Here is a 22,564-nt window from a genome sequence, read left to right on the forward strand (position 1 = left end):
ATCAATGATATCAAGGGTCAATAGGGAGCCAGATTAACATGCTCTAATGCACAATGTCACACTCATCCCCCAGATTAAGATACTAAATGCCAAACTTGTACACTCTGTTGCCTTGAAAACCGTGGAGGATTCTGTGTTAAGCTCTCACTGCCTATAAGTGCTACTCTGTTGATTTCTATGGAGGATGTTTTAAACATAGAAAGAGCTTTATATCATGAAGAGATTAATACATTTTTCTAAGAACTGCACTTAAATCAAAGCTATTCTTTGAGTTTTTTCCCTCAGATTTCCTTCTAGGTATAAAGTTTTCGCCCAGTGTGGACACATCAAGTTCAGTTCAAAAACATATTCACTTTAAACCACAAATATGGTCTTTCTTGTGGTCGCTGATGATGCCAGTGTTGCTTCTGCTCGGGCTTGGAGTCTACAGATTTTATCAGAGAGAACCTGGGGTTTAGAAGACATGAACAATCAGGGGGGCTCAAACAGAAGATGCTGTCAAGAAACGTAAGATTCTGTGTTTCTGGGGCTTCTGATCTATAAACCGAGACTAAAAGTCAGAATATCTCAGGCTATACTGACTGAACGCAGAATCTAAAGGCAGGGGACAAGATTATAGTATCGGAAGCGTTCTAGATTACAATTGTAGCCTGAGCAGTACTGACCAATCATGTTTGGGAAGGCTTTGGTTGCATGCAGGCAAACAGTCCATGTGGAGAGCAAAAGCAGGGGGTCCCCACTGGAAAAAATGCCATCTCAGAACTCGCCGTCTTGGCCCACATATCTGTTTTCCGGATATCGGCTGGCTGCACCGGAAGCCCTGAAACATTGCCCGTTGCCTCCAGATCGTCATCAGACGATAGCTGAGGGGTTCAGAGACTGCCAGCAAGTTGCTCTGTGCAGCTTTAATGTTGTCAGTATGTGTGTATTTTTGTAGTTTCAGTGCTCTTTGAGAGGTGTATGGGAGGAACTGCATGACCTACCATATATGAGGAAAATATTTATGGCAAACAATAGCATACAGGAAATTAAACTGTACACTGTAATGACTATGTGTGTGTGTGTATGTAGTTCAAGTGTCCACATGTTCAAATAACATATCGGTCAGCATGTTTCCATGCACTCTTGAATGCAACTGGGAAGTCCATTGTGTACCCTATCTGAAAATCTTTCATTTTCTCTCTCTATTTGTGCGTGCGTCTCGGCTAAGTGGGTTCACCTGTGTCCTCTCCGGCAAAACCCGCTGTGTTGCCGTGGCGACCTGAGGCCCGAGCTAACTGTCATGTCTCGTCTCGCCGACAGAAACACCTCCTTATCAAATGAGGGCGCAGAGACGATCCCAAAGGAAATCCATCCACATTGAGACATCTGTACTTGTGTTAGCCTGGACAAATCCGTTTCTTTCTGACAAGCCTTAATCTCAATGTGCGATTGTGTTTGTGTGTGTGAGAGACTGTGCGTGTGTGTTTTTCTGGGAGGATTGTAAGAAAGAAATCTGCTAGTGAGATGTGTTTTTTGCACTTGTTGTGTCCTCTCACCCCTCCCTGCTGGTAAAAAACAAAAAAAAAAAAAAAAAAAAAATCCAATTGCAAGGTGGACAAAGCCGTTCAACTGGAGATTGAGTGAGTCTGAACACAGTCGAACATATGGACGGCTAGATTGAAGCAGCGATAACACCGCAGAGGACATTATTCTCAGGCTAAACACACAAATGTGCTCTCTCTCTCTCTCTCTCTCTCTCTCACACACACACACGCAAGTAATAATGAAATCAGTGAGGACAGCGGGGTCCGTTCTCCATGACAGAATTACACAGCTATTCTATTCTCCCTGTAGTGTCTAGCATATGGGGCAGCACGTTTGGCTGACAGGTGCAAATGTATTACACACACTCTGACTAACCTTTAACCCATATTTTCCCATCATTCCCTAACTGCATGAACAGTAAGCGAAAAAGACGAGCACGAAAATATGTGTGTCAGCGCAGCTGTTTCTCTCAGATATTTGTGTGTGCGCATATGTGCGCGCGCCATATTTTATGTTAATGCGTGTCAAGGAGACACGAGAGCCAAGTGCAGCCTGTGCCGAGGCCGAGCCCAACGCTGGAGGTTAATGTGTTTCAGACAGGCGACTGGGGGGACGCCCGTGCAGGCTCTTAACCCCTGGGAGACGAGGCCCCGAAGCCCACGTGTATCTGAGTGGAAGTATGTGAGGTCTAGTTGTGTGTGCTTGTCCGTGTGGGTGAGTGTACGAGAGGGGGTCGGGGGGGTCAGGTTTACCGAACGACGGGCTGCTTATTTTAAATATACTGGCAGGAAAAGGACCAAAGTCAGACTCATCCTCCTTATAAGTGGGATAACAGATGCTGACTCATTTTTACTGTTCTACCTCTCTGTGGTTTTGTCTCTCTGTCATCGTTTTCTGCTTTCTCGCTTATTCGCTGTTTGGCCTTTAAATTTATGACATGGTAGCAGAGCAAACAAGTGGACCCCTTTTTTCAACTTCGGATGTGCATATGGGCCAACCCCTTAAATCTGATTGCTCCAAACTGTCAGAAAGCTTCCAGCGTCCAGCTGAATTATACATCTCTGTTAAATCCTCAAATGCCATTTTTCATCACGCGAAACACAACCCGACATAGCTCAGCGGGCAGTATGTGGTGTGAACACTGCCAGGGTGGGATTTATTCCCAACGGGACCACTCATGTGTAAGGGAAAACTGAATGTTTTTCATGGATGTTTTAGTCTGTCCTATTCAAAGCCTTCTGGTTGTTGTTTTTGGTCCCCAATTCAGCTTCGGAGAGGGCAGGTGCAGATACTGCAGTCTTACCTGGAGCTGTAGGGGTCCCAGGCCTGGTGTGGCGGCGGCAGCAGCAGCCATTGTTGTGGGGATGAGCTGGAGAGGGTAGGGGTCACCTGAAGAATGCCAGAGAAGATCACCCTTTTTAAGCACTTTCAACACATTCTGCTGATATTACATGCATTTTTTTTACACATTTTCTCAATGTCCTCCGTCTCTCCTCTCCTTCATTCACTTCCTATCCTCTTCCTTTCTTCCTGTAACATCCCTCGCTCTATCCTCAATCTACCTCTGCTTCATCCCTCATCCTCCATCTCTCCCCCTCTCTTCCCCTTCATCCTCTTGTTTTCTCCTCCTTCTCATCCCACCTTCGTCCCTCCTTTCTCCTCACCCCCCTCCCCATCACCCCTCCTCCCCACCACCACCACCTGAGTCCCCCTCTGCAGCTGTTAAAGCCGTCCTTTGTGTGTGCTGCCGGTAGGACCTTAATGAAAAGCCTGATTGTGTGTCCTCCTCCTTAATACCCCCTGACAAAGAGCAGCGAGGTGAGGGGATTCTGATAAAGCTGGCCCCAGCGCCGTAATTAAGAGCCGCCACTGCCGATTGCCGCTCTCTCCTCTCTCTCTTTCCCCCTTCAACTGTCTGTTCTCCTGCTTTGTTGGGAGACGGCTGCTTTCAGTCTCTCCATTCCTCCCTCCTTGTGTCCTTCTTGTTGTCATCTTTCTCTCTACACAAGTTACTCTCCACATCCCTTCCTTCTCCCCCACTCCCCCTGTCAGGAATGATAAATCAAGAGATAGATGCAGGGCGGAGGAGATGACAGAAGTGCAGAGAGAAAAGCTGTGGAGAAAAGGACGAGTGCGGATTATTAGCGACCAGGTGCAGATAGGCCGTGCTGTAATTACTCTGAGAGAAAGGGTGAGAGAGAGAGAAAGGGGGGAGAGAAAGGTCAGAGATGAGGGGAGGAGGAGGTGGAGGGTGAGGAAGAGCAGATAGGGAGAGGAGAGAAGCGGAGGAATACTGTACTTAATCATCGTCATATTGAATAAAATGTGCCTGTTGACAGCTCCGATTTGCATGTGGACATGCCCACTAACCAAAATCCAGCACGGGGAGGTCAGACTTGTGTTCTGGTGTCACACAGAGGAGACTCCACTCTTCATGGAGAGAACTTGGGAATGTTCTCAGGGCTTGACCTTGCATTTCTGACCTGAACCTTCAGCTCAGCGGTCAGCCTCTTGGCTGTATCAGGACCTATAATGTGCTTGTGTGTGCCCATGTAGATGTGTGTCTGCGCTTGGCATAAACTAAGACTTTCCTTCCGACATATTTTCCCATATAACTCGGTTCTTTAAAAAAAAAAAAAGAAAAGCTGAGACATTCTTTTCTCCAGCGGGGGGAGGGCAGGAGGGATTATAGAATTATTTCAGGACTGTGTATTCTAGGAGATGGGTCTTTTCTCCTCGCTCCCTGGACAAACATGAGCTGGGTGGATATTTATGCTCCTCCTGGGGGTCGCTGTAACAAAAGGGAGAAGGACGGAGGAAAGCAAACATGTTGCTCTTGGCTTGGGGACAGCGACCTCGGCGGGCGAGGATGAAATTTCTCACTGACAAACTGAGGAAAGAGGGAGATAGATGGAGGGAAGTAAGATGCAAGAGCGTCATCGATAACCCTTCGGTGTGAATTTGTGCGCAATATTGCATTTTTTAAATTCTTAAAGGAGCACTTCACATGATGTCATGATGATTTCATCAGGGTTATGCGGGGTTGATCTTGATGCTTTTAAATATTGAAAAGAAACACTGCGTTAAGCAGCCGGGACACAGACTTTGAAAAATGTGGCCATTCGGGCAGCGATTGTGTAAAGAAAGATACTATTCCAGTTGCATTATGGGAAATGTAGGTTCCAGGTCAGGATATCTTGGCCTCTGCTGTGCTGCTTTTGGTTATTCTTTTCTTTACCTGTCTCTTGTGAGCCACTTTAATAAAAGTACAATGCTTGAAGACAAGAATACCCCTTTAAATGCATGTCAGTGTCATATCTAAACTTTTTTAAAATGAAGAAAAAGGAATGGAAAAAGTGAAAATCAGCTTCAAATTTAACTTTTCAAGAAAATGACCTGAAAATGCAGTGGTGCTGACAACCAATTTAGTTTTCAATATTTAAACAGATTATAAAAAGTCCTCATTAAATCATTGTCTTTAGCTTGAAGATGTTGTGCAGGTGACTTGGACAATCGATACATTGTGTTACTGTTCAGCAAGCGTTTACACGAGACAGCCGCTCAGCGCACATGAAGTCCATACTGTGCAGATAAAATCTATTCATATCATCAAAGCTATGAAGCGCCCTGAGAATATGTCAGAGCACAATGCTACACATGTCCTATTTAGAGCTGCAGCACCAAACTACATCAACTCACAACAACTTTGAAAGTTGCCAGAGAGTTTTCTCAGGGGCGGCCCAGTCTGGCGCTGTGTGCCAATCCGGTTGGAGTTGGCGGAGGCAGTGAAAAGACAAGCCCACCACTTGACAGGGTATTTACGTGGGCAGTGGGCGTGGGTGAAGATGGCACTAATTAAAATGGAATGGACTTGTTTGGGAAGCTGTGAAACTCTAAGGGGGTGGGGGGGGGGATGGAGGGAGGAGCAGGGCTGAGTGTGCACGAGCTTGTGCACGCTCACATATCTGTGTCTAAGTTTGTTTTTTTTTTTGTATTTTTTTGTGTTTGCGATATCACAAAGCAATCTCTGGCTGCCTGGACGTTTGTGTGTGTCTATGTGTGTTAGTGTGTGTGGGCTGTGTTGGAAACATGTTCTGGCTGCGTCCTGTGTTAATGTGAGGAGAACCTGGGGCAGGTCACATTACCACCCTCCCCACCCCCCCCTCTGCTAACCCCCCCACCGTGCATTTATTCCCAGCATCCCCTGGCAAGCACCCACCACTCTTTCTCTCTCTTTCTCTCTGTCTCTCCTTCTCTATCATGGTAAACAACACATTGCCACACAGCCGGAGCGTGATAGCCAAAAAAAAAAAAAAAAAAAAAAAAAACATGTCCTGCAGGACGCCTGTATTTTGTTGCTTTTATACATCAAAAAATAGACAAGACAAAAGGAAGGAGCCAAAAGGACTGAGCGAGAGAGGGAGAGAGAGAAATAAAGAGAGAGAGATTGAGAGTGTAAACAGGAAGGGTGTATTTGGACTGGTTTTTCTATTAAGAGAGAGATGTTGTTGTAGGGGCGAGCTCGTCTTTTGGGAAACAAGCCGACTCCCTGTGTGGGAAAACGGTCAGACTCTACCTTGCTTGGTGAAAAACATTTGAAACATCACACATACAAAGTACTTTTACACTGAAAGTTGCACCTATTTCTGAATATGTGTGTGTGTGGATGTTACTCACTGCAGCCAGGCTTGTAGTTGAAGCCAGGGGGCATGAGGAAGCCCTGCTGGGCTGCAGCCGCCGCCAGAGTCCTCTGGTCCGGAGGAAAGACGGGAATCATCAGCGGAGGGAGTTGGCCCTGGACCTGCTGATGAAGGAGGGAGAACGGGTTGGGGGGTGGGAAGGGAGAAGGAGGAAAAGAGGGGAGGAAAAAGGGAGGTAGAGGAAGAGAAAAGGGGAGATTAAAACATGAGCATCTTCAGCCTCTGTTAATGTAAGCACCCATAGACATGCACTGAAAACAGTGCTCACCATAATGCTGTAACTAACTGATCCCAGAACAACCTTCAGCACCATTCTGAGGACAGTTACATGTGAATTACATCATAAGCATTTCTCAGAATCATATGCATTCAGGCTCGTAGGCTCATGTTATACATATGGAACACACACAGTCTGCAAAGACACTAATGAAGTCCCACGCACACATACACACACACACACACACACACACACACACACACACACACACACACACACACACACACACACAAACACACAAACACACACACACACACACACACTCAGACTCTAAACACCCATCCTCTCCATCCAAAGACAAAAAGCATGTCAGTGAGGAGAGTTCACAAAACTCTCACAACAGCTGGCCTTTTCCTTTTTTTTGGACAATGATGTTCTCTCCCTGCATCAACCCCCCCACCAACAGCCCAAACACACCAACACACACACAGACACAACCCTGTGTGCGCGCCCGTCGGCAGACAGCCATAAGACTTCACAAGGTTTCCAGGATTTTAAAAGGAGAAGCAGAAAAAAGCTCCTCCGATGGGTGGCTTTGGCAGGGACGACAGGGGAGGGAGAGAGAGAGATAGAGAGAGAAGGAGAGACAGGGAGACAGAAAGAGAGAGAAGTAGGAGACAGATGGTTGCACTAAACAGCGCTCTGCCAAAAACAACACACAAAGACTCGCGTGTGATGGACTGACTGACAGTTTGAGAGGAACGATAGGAGAAGATGAGGAGAGGAAGTGAAGAGGAGAGGGAAAGTGGGAAAAGGTGAGACAAGGAGGAAAATAAGGAGCCTTATCGTAACGAGGTGTAATGCTGGTATGATGTAGAAGCTGCAAATGTGTAGAGAGGGAAGGAGCTCAAGCCAAATTCTGTGCAAATTTTAAGCAATTTTCCAAAAAGTCAGAACGAGAAAATCAATGCGTTTCCATAAACTACTGGCCAGCAGCCACAGTGACGCTTTAGATATATAAGTACATCATGTCATTTATGCTATTTTCAGGAATCAACTTGCTTTAGTTGAAACATGAAGTGTTCTTATTGCCCACCAGTTCTGTTTTTAAATGTTTGGGCATGGCAACAATACAACAATGTTGCGCCTACACTGTACTGAAATAAGATAAAGGAGAAGAGGCAGGTCCTGCAATGTGATCCCTTATTTAACAAATCAGTTTCATCGCTCCTGTACTGCTTCTCGTTACTGATACAGTGAATCGAACGTCTCATGCAAAGCACTAACCAATTTTCTCGCCACATTCAGGCATTTTTTTTTTTTCAGATTTTCAAGATCTTCATTTGACATTTAAAAATGCCATAAAAACAACTGTTCGATCAGTTTATGTCCTTACACTCTGAAAAGTAAGTAAAACTCCTTCTTTTAACTCTGCTTTAGCAGAGACAGATGCATGTTTGATTTCGGCCAAACATTTGGTCTCTACAGAGTTTTTGACCGAGTTAGGCTGGATTAAAATCAACATTTTTTAAACTGACCTACAATAAAATCAAAGCATTGAAGGCTTACTTCAGTAAAGTACAAAAAAAGGAATTAAAGGTGCACTACAGCAAATAAAAAAATAAATATTTAGATACTTGTGGGGAACAGATGAAAAAAAGAATGGTCAAAATCGAAGCAGCACAGCGTGAGAAATCCTGAATTTTCTGCCCCTAGTATACACAATGCCTCCAAAACTCCTTCATTTCCCAAAATGCAACTTGACAAGGCTGGTGCACTGCCCCTTCATCTTTACTAAACCCCTCATAGGGTCTTTAGGCCTTTGACCTGTACTTCGTCCCCTCATCAGAGCTCATCTCCTCTCTCCTCCTTCTCCTTTCCGCCGCTCTTTCCTTGCCAGGAGGGCAGTGAGGTAATAGCTGCATAGGATAATGGGCAGGTGAAAGCCGTTTGATGCGGAAAATTGATCTGGAATGACGAAAATGGCTTGAAATGGCTGCACAATCATAAGGATGCGGTGGTGCCATGGCTCAATCAGGCAGTATCTCAGTGATACGGACACTTGAAGTGGTTAGTGCTTGAGACTCTCTTCCCCAGCCTGTGTGTGTGCATACTCAAGTTTCTCTGGCTGTATGCACGCTCCTGTACTGTAAACACCTATGTGTGTGTGTGTGTTTCTGTGTGTGTCCTCCTCCTCCCCCTTCCTCCTGCTCCTGTGTGTCGGCATGCGGCAGCCAGCAGCACTGTAATCAAACTATCACTACGCAGGGGAATAGCGCTCTCTTCAAGCGGCTCCTGTTTCCCCCTTACACCAAAAACAATAATTACTCCACCATTTTGGTAAACCATAAACCGCCGTGCCGCCTGCGCCACGCGATCAGAAGGGAGAGGCGTTCCAGCGCGATGCTCGGACAGGACCCCCGCGGGGACGAATCACAGACAGAACAGTTCCGCTTTGCCTTTCAGGCCTAATTGGACATATGCTGGAGTGGAGCTGGCTAGCAATACTGTAATGTACCGTAGGGAGGAGGAGAGGAGAGGAGAGGAGAGGAGAGGAGAGGAGAGGAGGAGGAGAGAAGGAGGAGAAGTCTGTGGCAGCTGTAATACATACATACTGTACATAGACACACTGGCATATATACTGTATGGCGTCTGTGTGTGTGCTCATGGCTTTGCTTTCTTTCATTCCAAATGAAAATGTCATAGAGTCTCTTTTCCTGTCTCATGACAAAAAGCCTGCATACAATAGGAAGACATTAATCAGCCTACAGAACTGTTGCACAATACATGTGAGTCTCCACAATGGGATAAGAAGATCAAGCAACAGAACAAATGACTAAAATGGGAAGAGACAGACACAAAAGAACAAGAAAAAAAACCCCACAAAAATACACAGTAAGGAAGAGACAGTAAGGCAGAATGGTTTATGGAGAATCATTCCCTCCCATATGCTGCTGTTATAACAGTTGAGTTGGGTATGTGTGTAACAGCTGTTGGGCTGATGAGCGGCACCACTAGCCTAGCGTGATCGCTGGCATACACACACACTCTGACCTCCACGAACACACACATACGAGGCAGACAACGTCAGAGGAGGTCGAGGGAGACACTAGGCACCCTGTGTGTTTGGGTGTGTGTGGAGGGGTGAGGGGGGTGAAGGGGGCTTGTCCACTAGCTGATCATATGATACTGGAGTGGATCAGCCTCCCTCATCATGGCCCCCTTTACATTCCTGTACCATCTGTAAAATGACTTAATCTGATATTTCTCCTTATATTGGTTATACAATAATGCAATACCTTTAAGTGGATTAAGAGCTCTGCGCGTTCGCCTCGTGATCACAGTGTAAACTTTGAAACAGAGAGGAAGAAAAGCGAGGGAGAGAGCTCACCAAAATCAGAGAATGACAATCAGAGACAAAGGGATGCATTGAGAGAAGGAAAGAAAAGCCTGGGAGACAAAGTGAGGGCGAGAGAAACACAGAGAGAGGGAAAGGGAGAGTGAGGCCGGATGTATCAGGCAATCTCCAGATCCCACATGAAGGAAAAGGCACATCTGAAAGGCGCTTTGGGGAATAACGCGCTCCACAGCGTCTCTTTCACATCAGGCCCAAAGTGAACATGAAAACCTACAACGCACACACAGACAAAACATCACACTGCTGCTACTGTAGGCTGCCGATGTGGAGAATAAGGGGCTCCGCTTTTAATCTGCAAGCCCCTCCTCATCCAAAAAAGAAACCTGAAACAAACAAAACTGGAAGTCATCTGAAAAAAAAAAATCCTCTAATCAGCAGGAAGTGAATGCAGAACAAAGACAAGAACCACATATATATACATCTCTCTCTCTCTCTCTATATATATATATATATATATATATATATATATATGTAAAGTAAGCGTGTGAAACATTTTGTTAGAAACTTTCACAGGGGCGAAGAGGACAGAAAGGAAGAGAGAAGTTGACAGTTCACCCTGGTGAGAGAACTTCTCCGGAAAGAAACAGCAGATAGACAGAACAGAATGAACAAGAGAGGGAGAAAGAGAAAGAGAGACGGAGAGGGGAGCAAGAGTTGGATAATTGGCAGCGAGTCGAGGCTGCGTTCACCACGCGCCAGGCGGCACAGCTTGAACTTAAAGCGCCGCTGCGGCATAATGAAGATGTGGCCGCTAATTAACATATGGGGTGCGAAACAGGTTGGTTGGCACGCGGCGTGCTAAAAACTCCAAGGTAAAGTTATTATTGGGGAGTAATTAGCTCTATGAAGTTAATGCGCCGAACAATAGCTGCCAGCGCCGCACAATATGGCTCGCATCTGAGCGCGCGAAAAAAATAGCCCCCGCTAAAGTGCGAGTCCCACAGCTAAAATCTGTTGGCGACCATATGCTCCGGCAATTAATGCAAGACCTGGATGACCTATTGCTAAAGAAGGGACGTGCGAGCGACAGAACCAATAATTAATTTGGAGAGAGAGAGACAGAGAGATAGCTGGCTTTTAATATTAGTCCATTAACTTTCTATGGACAAGGGCTATTAGAGGCCAGCCTGCTGTGAATGTAAGGGGGCACGATTCATGTTGCTCGGATGCGCGCACACACACACACACACACACACAGGTACATTAGCGAGGAAGCGTGTGAGAGAGGGTGGGTCGCAGTGGGAACGGCTGGTTGGTTGTGGTCCAGCTTGTGAGCATGTGTGTGTGTGTGTGTGTGCGCACGAACACGTAAGGAAAACACAAATTACACTGGTTGCAGTGTAATGGGAGTAATTAAACAATTGCGCAGGCAATTGGGTTAGCCGCTCCTATGCACAGAGTACAGAGGTGATGGTGTGTGTGGACGTGCGCGGTAAGCTGTGTGTGTGTGTAAGAGTGGATGAGAAGCATGACTTTTAGCGTTCTTGCTTTTTCGTTTGTCGCTTTTTCCTCCCACAGAAGGAAAGATATTCGACACGGACAGAGGCTGCGCTTGTGACTGCATCAGGTGTTATTACACTCGGAGGGGTGTGTGTGTGATTGATTTACCAATGCAGTTTAACCTTAATAGAGAGCTTGTTAGCCGCTGTCGCCGGCGCGTCTGGCCTCTCTTAAACTAGTCAAAGCATCAGGTGGCTTTACTAATTTTCTGATTCTGTTTCACTTTTTCTTCTTCTCTGTCTGCCCCGCTGTCTCCCACCTATAGCAACGGTGGCGCTTGATGAGATGAAAGACAGCCGACAGAGGTAGCGAGGCAGACACACACTTGACTGTGTGCGTGTGTGTGTTTTTTTGGTTGAGTGAGTTTTGATTCATTAAGCAGGACACACTCGTGTACCCTCATCCCTCTGTTTCGAATGTACTGTACATTGTTAGCGTGTGTGCGTGTCGCCTCTGTACTGCGAAAATGTGTGCGTGTTCTCAAGGTAAGCCCTGAGCCGCTCGGCAGGTGAGCTCCTTTCATCCCCGTCGCGCTTCCCCGCGCGCCAGCGACAGTCGTCCCCGGCAACACCGGAGGGAGCCTCGGAGACAAGTCGTTTAATTAGAATGAGAGAAGTCGAGGGGGAAAGCAAAGGGAAGTGTGAGGAAATGTGCTCACCCCTTTGAGCTTAACAAGAAGGCCGCTAGCAGGGGGTAGGAGTGCATGTGTGTGTGTGTGTTTTTGTGTGTGTGCATGTCTTTATGTGCACACATGTTCTTGTTTTATAATTCTTTAAAGAGCAAGTTGAGTTGTACCCTCAGATTGAGCACCAAGCTTTTCAAAGGACGAGTTTTCCTGGTCCTTACTTACCCTGGGGGGTAAGTTTAGGTTCAGGACGTTCGGGTTAGATTTAAGATTAAGGTTAATGATACTTTAGGGCCAGGATTTATGCAACTTTTAAGGGTTTGGATTAGTCAGGATAAAGGTTAAATTCAGGACTTTGGACTAAGGATCAGATCGAGGGTTAAGATCTGATCGGGTGCAGCAGGGTTCCCTCAAAAAGCAAATCAACGTGAATGTGTGTGTGTTACTGCGCACGCGTGTGTGTGGGACAAAATGAATGGGTCATAATTGATGCTAATTCACAGATAATTCCAGGAAGAATCAATTAGTCAGAGCGAGAAAGTAGCCAATCACTGACTTCTGAACACTAATGAATGGTGTGTGTGTGTGTGTCCTGTTCATACTGTATGCCATTAGCTTGTGTTGCTGTTATGCCAGCCTCTGTAAATGAACTCGCTCGGCTGTCAGCTCACACACACATTCGCCAAGTGCCGTTGGCCTTAATAGTGGACGCTAACACGCATGTTGCGAGCTTGATTTGGGTTTCGGGGTGAGAAAAAATAGGAAACCGGACGCGAGGACAATAAATAATTTGTCCTCCTTTCATGAGGGATGTGTGTCACTCTCCTCTCTTTTTCATGAGCTTGATTATTCGTTTCATTTCATCACCTCTTCCAAGTGGACGGTTGAAAGCATTCTTCACAGGCCTTTGGGGGTTTGGGCCTAACAAAGCCAAGGACGTAGACACACACACACGCACACACACACAAACACAAGAAGGGACAGCTGAACTCAGCCTCGTTAGGGGGAAATGCAATCACAAGGGGTTTATCATACAGACACAAAACACACACACACACACACACACACACACACACACACACTGAACCTGGTGCCCTCTCTCTGGCAGGCCATTGTATTGTGGGATTGTGTGGACAATCTCTTCATGAATGATTAAGCAGTGTATTTCTCGACCAAGTCTTTGATGATGAGTGTGTGTTTGATCATCAGGCAAGTGTGCGGTGCTCTCTGCGGCCGCTTCCCGATAGGCGTGTGTGAGAGCAAGCGAAAGCGTACATTTTCGTATGTTTGTTGTGCCCGTGTTTGTGCGTACTTTGATGTGTGTGATATATGTGAATGCGTGTGTGTTTTTTCGCGCTCCTGCGATGAGCCCCTGTTGATTGTGTCCCTCTCTTAACGAGGCTGCCTACAGCTGCCCCTGCTTGTGAGAAACTATTGTTGGGCCCGTTCAATGGAGAGACGCTTGTTTGGGAAAAGGTTGCAAAGTCATGGGAAAAGGGAGCTTTGTCTCGGCGGGGTCGTGAGGGAGTGAATCATGAGCGGACGTGTTTATAGCTTAACACACACAGCTGCGGCAAACACACACACGCACATAAGCACAGAAGAAGAAATGGACGGCGCAGAACGCACAGAGGAATCCTCAGATACAAACATGTACGCTGTTTTTTTTTGTCAGAGAGACAAAACGCGAACAATTCAGAATTTAACTCGCTCAAAGCAAATAAACACAGCTGCTTTACACAGAATCGTGGACACACATAGACACACGTCCCACACACATGCTATCACAAGGTCTCTTATCACGCAAACTGTGTATGGCTAACCTCTCGGGGGGAAAGGGAATGTGTGTGTGTGTGTGTGTGTGTGTGTGTGTGTGCGCGCGTTCCCTCTTGGACAGGGTGTCTCTTTATGATACAAAGCCCGGCTTTCTCAGCTCAAAATTCAGTGTCATCTGCTTTTACAAAGGCCTGGGCTATTCGTTCCAAGCCACCTGGACCAACATAGAGGCTCCAGTGTAGCACCCAAAAGGACAATACTTCCATTTTTAAGTGTTACATGTATACCCACCCATTTTCTTAGCAGCTTAAGACACAGTTCCACATTCAAAAGGGACTCTTCTAGTTGATTTACATTGCAGATTTTTTTTTGTCTATATAAGGTTATTCACTTCAGTGTGCATTTAACACAATTAGATTTGTTTAACATCTAAAGCTCCAAATAAGGATGAGCTAGCTTTCCTGCTGAAGGGAATTCCTCCTGTGGATGTCAGCGTGATCCGCTCTCATCCAGAGAAAAATGTGCGGCCTTATCTGTTAATGTGTCCGTTCTCTGGCAATGTGGCCTAATTCTAACATTCTATTGGATTAGATTAACCTATTGTCAGCTTTTCTACCTGGAGCATCTTCCCGATCTCTTCTTGGCTACTTCACGGGCGTAGCTGCCTTGTCTGGGTGTCTACTGCTCTGTCTGCGAAAACGCCTTCACAATCACTCAAACACGCAATGGAATAAACATCAAGAAAGTGTACTTCACGGACAGTTTGATGCGCAAACATACTAGCCAGCACCCAACTTCTGATTTTTCCGAGCAGACTACTTTAAAGTGATTACATAGGTTTTGTGTGTGTGTGTGTGTGTGTGTGTGTGTGTGTGTGTGTGTGTGTTAGCGGAGGAGGGGCTATTGTAACTCAACGCTGATTCTGATGGCGGAGCGAAGAAAAGCTGCAACAATCACAATCACAAAATTGCCTTTGTGGGCCACGCAGACAAGCATTAAGGCACGTTCACACACACACCTTGAGAGATACATACACGTGGACGGACACACGCGTGCACGCACACACACACACAGACATGCAAACTGGCCTCACCTGGATTTGTTGCTGCAGGAGGTTGATTTTGTGTTGCTGCTGCAGAAGCTGCTGCTGTTGCCGGGCAATCTGAGGACGGAGCGCACAACACATTATTAGAACGTATATGCGGTGCGTGCGTGTGTTTTGGTGTGTGTGCAGGGCCTGTGGGAGACGCGACACATCTGCAGGTCTCTGAGGGCCCAGTTGCACGACAGAGGGTCGATGCCCCCGGTATGAAATATTAAAGAGCTCATCTCATCTGGACTCAGCTCACAGCCAAACGGACAACAGAGTCACACCGACACTCTTTGTATAATAATAAATATTACCTTTTTTCCAATCTATTTGTTACTTTAGAGATACTTTCTCACACATTTATTTACACTGTTTACTTGTGTTGCTTTTTAAGTCATTTCACTCTGTTTTAACCTGCACAGACACTCTTCAGTGGCTCACAAAGTGGAATGGAAACACAAGCATACAGTATCCACATACAGTACATTCACGTACAGCCAGACCCTGTGCATACTGGTGCGGGATGCAGCCAGGGGCACTGTCAGGCATTGTGTTTGTCACAGGTGATTTGTTGTTTCTGTGAGTGTCTACGTGTGTGTGTGTGTGTGTGTTGTTCTCTTTGTAAACGTGAGCTTTCCAGAAGCTAAAAAGCACAACAAAGCGGGAAGCCCTTCTCCATGCAAATACCTGGCAGACTCTCGCCTGGGAGCTTGGAGTGCGCGGCGTGCGTGTGTGTTAATGTGTGTGTGTGTCTCCGCTACATCCGCTCCAACGCTACATACCCTCAGCTCATTCCTGTGCAGTGTCCCTGTGTTCAAGCTGCCAAAGGCGCATGTCTCTGGCTGTGTTAACACTATACAGTATGAGGGGTGTGTGTGTGTGTGTGTGTGTGTGTGTGTGTGAGAGAGAGAGGGTGTAGAGGAAGGAAAAATCCTGTGTGATTTGTTGCTTTTCAACCACACCTCTTCTGTTATAAACCTTAAAATCAGAGTGAGGATTCCTGATGACCATTATTGATGATTTAGTGTGTTTGTGTACCTATACATACCAGAGTTTTGACTTGTGATTCCAAATCAGTATCCAATCATGTGCCTCTGTTTACTCTCTTCCGACCAGGCACAATAAATGTACAGTACTCTGAAGCTTATACCTTAAAATACGGCGGATTACCCAAAGAATCAAGTTATCTACAAATGAGAAAACAAAACTGCTGATCTGATTAGAGATAAGTGATGTAATAATTTTATGCACTAAAGACCAAATGACTTATTAGGATGGCTTGTCTTTGCAACGCAGACATACAGTATAGAGCATTTCCAAATGAAGCCCTTCACATGCGGCGTGCTCCTCTACCTGGTCCTGCTGCTGCTTGGCCAGCTCCATCTGCTGCCTCTGCTTCTCCATCTGCGAGGCGGCCAGCTTCTTCTGCTCCTCGTGGGCCGCCAGGAGCTGCTCCCTCAGGCTGCTCAACTGGCCAATCATGCCCATGAGCTGGCGCTCTTTCTCCGCCAGGCTGTCTGGGGTACCTAGGGTAAGAGGGGGAGAGAGAGGGGGGAGAAAGAGGGGTCGAAGGTGAGAGTGCAGCACTTTGAAGAAAAGTCTCTAGACTCGGCTAAGGTTACGCTATGAAACTTTTTTCACCATCTAAAAGAAAAAGTTTGGGTTTGACAGATATGAGGATGTTTTTGTTTGTTTATCAATGTACAATATTTGGCAGCAGTTATAACTTCTTCTGTGAGGACATTTCTATATTATTACACCTGTGTCTTAATATATTGTCATTTATTATCTGTTTATACACAAGAATCCTTTCCAGGAGGAGTTCCAGTTGTTCACAATTACATTATACCGGGATTTCATTCGAAAATATGTATTCTGAAAAAGATGTGAATTCAACAGGAGCAAGGTCAGAAACTGTACAAAATCTGAAACTGGTATGTCGTGCCGAGTTCTTCTTCTTTGTGAGATTTTCATGGCTTTCCGGAGGCCATAAAGGATTGTGGGGGTGAGGTTAGAGGTCAGAGGCATGAAGGAGAGGAATGGAGGAGGAAGGAACAACAAAGCAGTGTAAAGCTATCCATAGCTTGTTGGTCAACCTAATATATGACTGGTTAGGGGGGCTTTGGACAGTAGGAGGGGGCACGTCAACGGAAGGTACGTTCGGCGAAGCGCGTACGGAGTTGCAAAACCAGATGTTGACTTATTTTCCCGGGCGCAGAAGGCCAGCAGCGAGCACTCGAGCCACATCCATCACTGCCTTCATCGCCTTATTGAAATAAAGAAAATAAATCTGGCTGAGGAAACATTTGTAAACAGGCAAAATGTGGTGGCAAAACAAATGGAAGATCTGAGCCAGATTCATATGTTCTACAAACAAAACAAATCTTCAGCCAGGCTTGAAAATTGACATTTCTTGCAAAAACTTTAGGTGAAATCTCATAATGATTTGATTGGCGTTGATATATGGGTACATTAGGAGATCGGTCTGTAGCTAAGCTGTAGTGTGGATGTGTGTGTGTGTGTGTGTGTGCGTGCATGAGGGAAAAGAGGGAAAATAAGAGAAAAAGAGAGAAGGAGTGTGTCTGGTCTGTGTTTACCCTGCAGTCAGCCAACCTCCTGCTCACATTTAGCATGGCCTGACCTCTGACCTCTCAGATCCTGACATACCAGCTCCATTACACACACACACACAATTACACATACACAAACACACTTCCACGAGGCCTAAATCATTCAACAGGATGTAGTTAGAGAGAGGCACACTGAGGTACAATCAGTACGAGTGTGCGTGTCCATGTCTGGTCATATGTACCGATGTTTGCCTACATGCCTTTGTTGTGTGTGTGCGCATGTGCGTATGTGCATGTGCGGAACAGCACAATCCCCCATTGTTCTTCAGCTGCTACCTTTAACAGGGCCACATTCCTGCGCCAGTCAAACCAGATGAGGAAGAGAGAAAGAGGGAGAAAGAGGGGGAAAGAAAGTGGGAGGGAAAGAAAGGGACACACAACGGGAGATGAAAGGGGAGTCAGAAGATGGGATGGAGGGAGTGAAGGCACGGCTGCTGACCTGCCCTTTGACCGCTCGGGAAGGTGAGAGCCATCCATTTGTCCTCCCTGTTGGTAGCTAACCCCCAGACCCCCCCCGACCCGCCCGCCTCCACTGCCCACCAATACCCCCTCCTCCTCCCTCACTTCCCCCTGCACTCCATCCATCCGCCAACAATGAACAATAAAGGCAACTGTCGGGTGCACTGGCCGCTGGAAAAATAAACACGCCGCTGTCCTAACTCACAGACCCACCTTTGTAGAGCCAGAAATTTGTGTGAGTGTGTGTGTGTATGTGTACAGCCAAAGCTGACCAAGACAAGAAAGAGCCTTGTGTTACAAACGTTAGCCCGTTCAAATGGGGGGTGAAGGGGTGGTGAGGAAGGGGGCAGCGGGGGAGAAAAAAAGGATAAGGGGGGTTGCAAAGGTGAAACGATGGATCAAAGGAGTCTTTCTTGTAGGGGCTTCTTGTTGGGGTGAACCCCCCCTATACACACACACACACACACACACACACACACACACATCCAAGCACATGCACAAACGCAAACACAGTAAAACTGGGCACCTCTGTGCAAAACAGCGCGTACGTTGAGCTGGAAGGACATTCCTTCAGTTAGGTGTGTGAAAACGGAGACAGCCGCTCTATTCTTTTTCCTACAAGCTGTTCTCAATCCCCCCTCTCAGCTGCGGATCTTTTATCAGCAAACCAGACTGTTTGCGAAAGGAGAAGGCGAATCCAAGAAAGCAACACGCTTCCTAACTGAGACGAGATTTAGTCCACTCCTGCGTTGGACGCGAGCTGCCCCGTCTCTCCCCCCTCTTTCCCTCCCGTTCAGACTTTCAGAATTTCTGTGGTCGCCCCATAAATCAGCCCGTGCTGGCTTGTTTCCTCAGCTGCTGCGAGGCGGGCGGGTGGATCGATAACTGGTTTCCTCCATCGGTTTACACACATTCCTCCTTAGGCAGATTGCTACGGCCCGCGCTTACCTACAAACCCTCCGAACCAACACCAACCCTCTCCCTTTTCTCTCCCGCACACACTCCTGCATGGCGTAATTAACCAATTTGTAACAATGTAATACTTGTCAGCGTGTTCGCAGGGCTAATTAATGACCCCGGCTGCATTGATAACTTCCCCCCGGTAAGGAGGGAGGAGCGGGGATGAGACGGCTCAGGAGGAGGAGGGGAGGAGCAGGAAGGAGGAAAGGGATAAGACAGACATGGCGGTGGAGAAGAGAAGAGGGTGAAGGAATGATGGAGAGTTAAGAGAGAGGAAGGGGAAGGAGAGAAGAAGCAGACAGGCTGTAGGGAGGTAGTCTGGAAGTATAGGAAGTCTATTTAGAAGGATATTTGAACTGACACCATAACACAATTAGCGTAAATAATCAAGTAAAGTTATTATTAAGGTAACAAAATTAAGGTTTGATTAAAGCATTTACTACATGGTTTACAGTAACCTGATTATCCAGTAACTCAAGTTTACTTGATTTGTCTTTCACTGCATGATTTGTAGCATGCAGACGATATCTTACTATCGCTGTTTACCGCTTCTCACTCCTGTGGGCACGCTCACAGGACAAGCTCAGGCTGGGCGCGAGTTTCCGCAGATACCGGATATTCAGGGCAGAAGTTTGAGAAAATGTACATAAAATGACGGCAAAGACACCCAGATATTTCGGTTTAATAGAACGGAGCAGCCATAAAGAATCCTGGGTTCAAATATTTCCCTCAGTGTAACATCGTGGTGCTTTAATGAAGCGCTGAAACAAGCTGATACTGTGTATAAAACGGTTGTACGGTGTGTAAAGACGGATGAGTGGCAATTCAAAAGGAAACTCAAGAGTTTAAAAGAGTAATCTTTCCTGTCACTCTCTGTGATCTAATGCCGCAGATTTGATGGCAATGACACTATACAGTGGGGACATTTATTCTAGTCCTATGAGTTCCATACTTGTGTGTGTGTGTGTGTGTGTTTTGCTAAGTGAACCGCATGGGGCCTTTTACCAATGTTGCTTCTCAATAAGGCTGACAGAGCGGGAGGCGGTGGCTCAAAATCACTTTGTTTCCCACAAAAAGCTCTTCAATGGAATTCGATGGGGGGAAAAAAAGTCAAGGGATGCACTGACGAATGAAAGCCGAGTATGCGCGCACACACGCACAAGCGCACACACGCACACACACACCTATACATTCAAACTATTACTGCAAGGACTTGACTTTCTACATATTTCTGTATTTCTTTCCCCACAAGTAAAGCAAAAGCTCACACTCACAGACAGACACACATTGTTACGTAAGGGCCGTCTAAGACACACACATGAACTCACACATACATGCACTTCCACTGCGCGCGCACACACACTCATACATAGTGCTGATATTTCTCCCCAGCTGTTGGTGTGCGGTGCGCCAAGCGGGACGCCCCTACACAGAAATGTCAGCGCGGCAGGGAGCTGGGAAAAGGGGGTTTGATCAATGGAGCCCCCCTCTCGACGGCCACGCCGCTCCGCAAGGCTCTTTGATTACATATTGCTTTGCTTCCTAATGAAGCTCAATTAGTGGAGGAGAACGACGGCTTTGCCCCGGAGTTACAGGGAATAATAGCTCAGACTCTTCCACCTCTCTCTACATCTTTCCCCCCCTCACTCTCTCTTTCTCCCTCTGATTCTTGCTCTTGCATATTCACAGCGCAACTCCCCTTTTTGTTTCACTTACTGCCCTCCGTCTTGCCCTGTCTGTCTTGCGCTCGGGTGTTAAGAGGGGTTGACGTGGGTAAAATGGGTGATTAACACAGCGCTGAAGGACTAGCGGAGACGTCATTGACTTTTTGACGTGTTGGTCAAACAGGAGTCGGAGCGGCCAGCTTGGTTCACTTCATTTGAGTTCAGCTCAACCAAATCCATTCACTGCCAGTTTATTTCAGTCCAACTTAACCTTGAACCTGCTTTTCCTTGGATTTCAATGCCTTAACTTACAGTCTAGTCACTACATATAGTACCTAGAAAAGCCATTTGTTGCTATTTCCAGGATAAGTTAGGCTCATCAAAAACACCATCACCTAGGAGTGCAAGGTGCTACATCTGACCACTGCATCTTTCCCCCTTATTGTTTAGCCCACAGTATATCCGTTTATATTTTGATGAATCTGCACCATGCAGTCATGTTGCATTAGTTTCTAGTAGTTTGCCTGCACTGTGTCCATGGATACAGACAACAACCACATGTGCAAATCTTAATTTTGAAAATTAGACAGAGTCAAAATGAGTCTTTCCTTAAGGTTTCTTAGTGGATTTATGGATCATTTTTAATGGACATCGGAGGTGCATCAATCAAGTTCCAAGGCTTAAATTAGAGTTTTGAATTATAAAGGTTTAAGATTCTTAAGACCAAGCTTTTCCTACTATTGCAGGAATGTTACATTTGTTGTAGTGGAAAAGCCACTGTGTCCAATAGAAATTAGACCAACTGCATGTCACTCTTCATCCCCATACTCTCCTTCACGAGTGGGTGAAAGCCAACCTCAGATTCAATCTCATTTTACTGTTTGTCCACTTGGCAATTTGCCTCGCTATATTTGAGCTTTGCCCCTGGTTCTTCTGTATTTTTCATAGTTTCCTCTTGAAGTCACGCTGCTTACGGTTCACCACCGAGAAGAAGACCTGACTTCACATGTAAGCTTTTAATGGCTGATGGCTACACACCCACTGGCCATAGGTTGCAGCCCGGAAACGCCATGACACAGCAAAGTAAGAAGAAAAGAAGAAAATACATGCACAGGCCAGGGTCTCTGCAGAAACCACCGCACACTTCCAGCAGGGCATAAATGATGAGTGAGAGGGATTAGTTTTGTATGAGTCGATACTTTTTAGGGAGCCCTGCAGAGTATACCTTGAAGTTTAGTTCTGTCATTATTCTGTTGTACCATACCTTTAATTTCACCGATGTGCCCTGAGCCCATGGCCAAAAGTTTATCCTTCCAGTCCTTTGACAACAGCCTCTCAATGCTGGGGGCCTCTGTTTAAGGGAGGGGGTGGGGGTGGGGGGGTGCAGAGGAAAGAGAGAGAGAGGGATTCAGTTGGCTGGCCAACATGACAATAAAGCTCATTTAAAGTCCATTTGCTGTAATAAAGGCAGCGGCAGCTCAGCCTAATGGCCGCATCAGCAGGAGAGAGAGGGAGAGAGAGGGAGAGAAAGGTGGAAAGAGAGAAGCTGATAATCGAAAGAGAGGAAATCTGAAGAACAAAAACAAGTGAGCAAAAGGGAGAGAGCGAGAGAGGCAACGCAAGATAAAGAGAGAGACAAGTGGAGGAGAGAGGGAGAGTAAGAGAGAGGCTTTTTCCCTCTCACCTGCTGCTAGAGAATCATTAGCCCTGTGGGCCCTGAGACAAAGAGGGCCTTAATGCACCCGCCACAATGGACACATTATCAGCTAGCGCTTTGTTTTCAACACACACTCCACAGACCCTTACACACACAAACCCCTGCACAGACACACACATGTGCAAACACACACACACACACACTAACACACCCCGCTGAATCACTAATTACAGTCCTAACTATGGTCACACGCGGATGTACGCACACACACAAACACACACGCAGTGGGGGAAATGGAAATGTCACACAAGAGAGCATACACATGCAGAGATTCAATCCTA

At 46.4% G+C, this 22,564-nt stretch overlaps 1 protein-coding gene across 7 annotated transcripts in view; it reads right to left on the reverse strand.

Moving 5' to 3' along the window:
• The window catches only part of sox5 (SRY-box transcription factor 5), a 233,655-nt gene that overhangs the window by 25,046 nt on the left and 186,045 nt on the right, over positions 1-22,564 (reverse strand). For 3 of the 7 annotated variants that reach the window (XM_041963549.1, XM_041963547.1, XM_041963548.1), the window contains 5 exons: positions 21,831-21,917; positions 16,207-16,379; positions 14,857-14,925; positions 6,205-6,331; positions 2,831-2,916 (listed from right to left, as the gene is read on the reverse strand). In XM_041963549.1, coding sequence (XP_041819483.1) covers positions 2,831-2,916; positions 6,205-6,331; positions 14,857-14,925; positions 16,207-16,379; positions 21,831-21,917 — 542 coding nt within the window. The remainder of the gene's footprint in view (positions 1-2,830; positions 2,917-6,204; positions 6,332-14,856; positions 14,926-16,206; positions 16,380-21,830; positions 21,918-22,564) is intronic. The other 4 variants (XM_041963553.1, XM_041963552.1, XM_041963550.1 and 1 more) reach the window with 3 other exon arrangements.

The sequence above is a fragment of the Chelmon rostratus genome, chromosome 22 (genome assembly GCF_017976325.1).
Source record: "Chelmon rostratus isolate fCheRos1 chromosome 22, fCheRos1.pri, whole genome shotgun sequence".
Classification (NCBI taxonomy): Eukaryota; Metazoa; Chordata; class Actinopteri; order Chaetodontiformes; family Chaetodontidae; genus Chelmon; species Chelmon rostratus.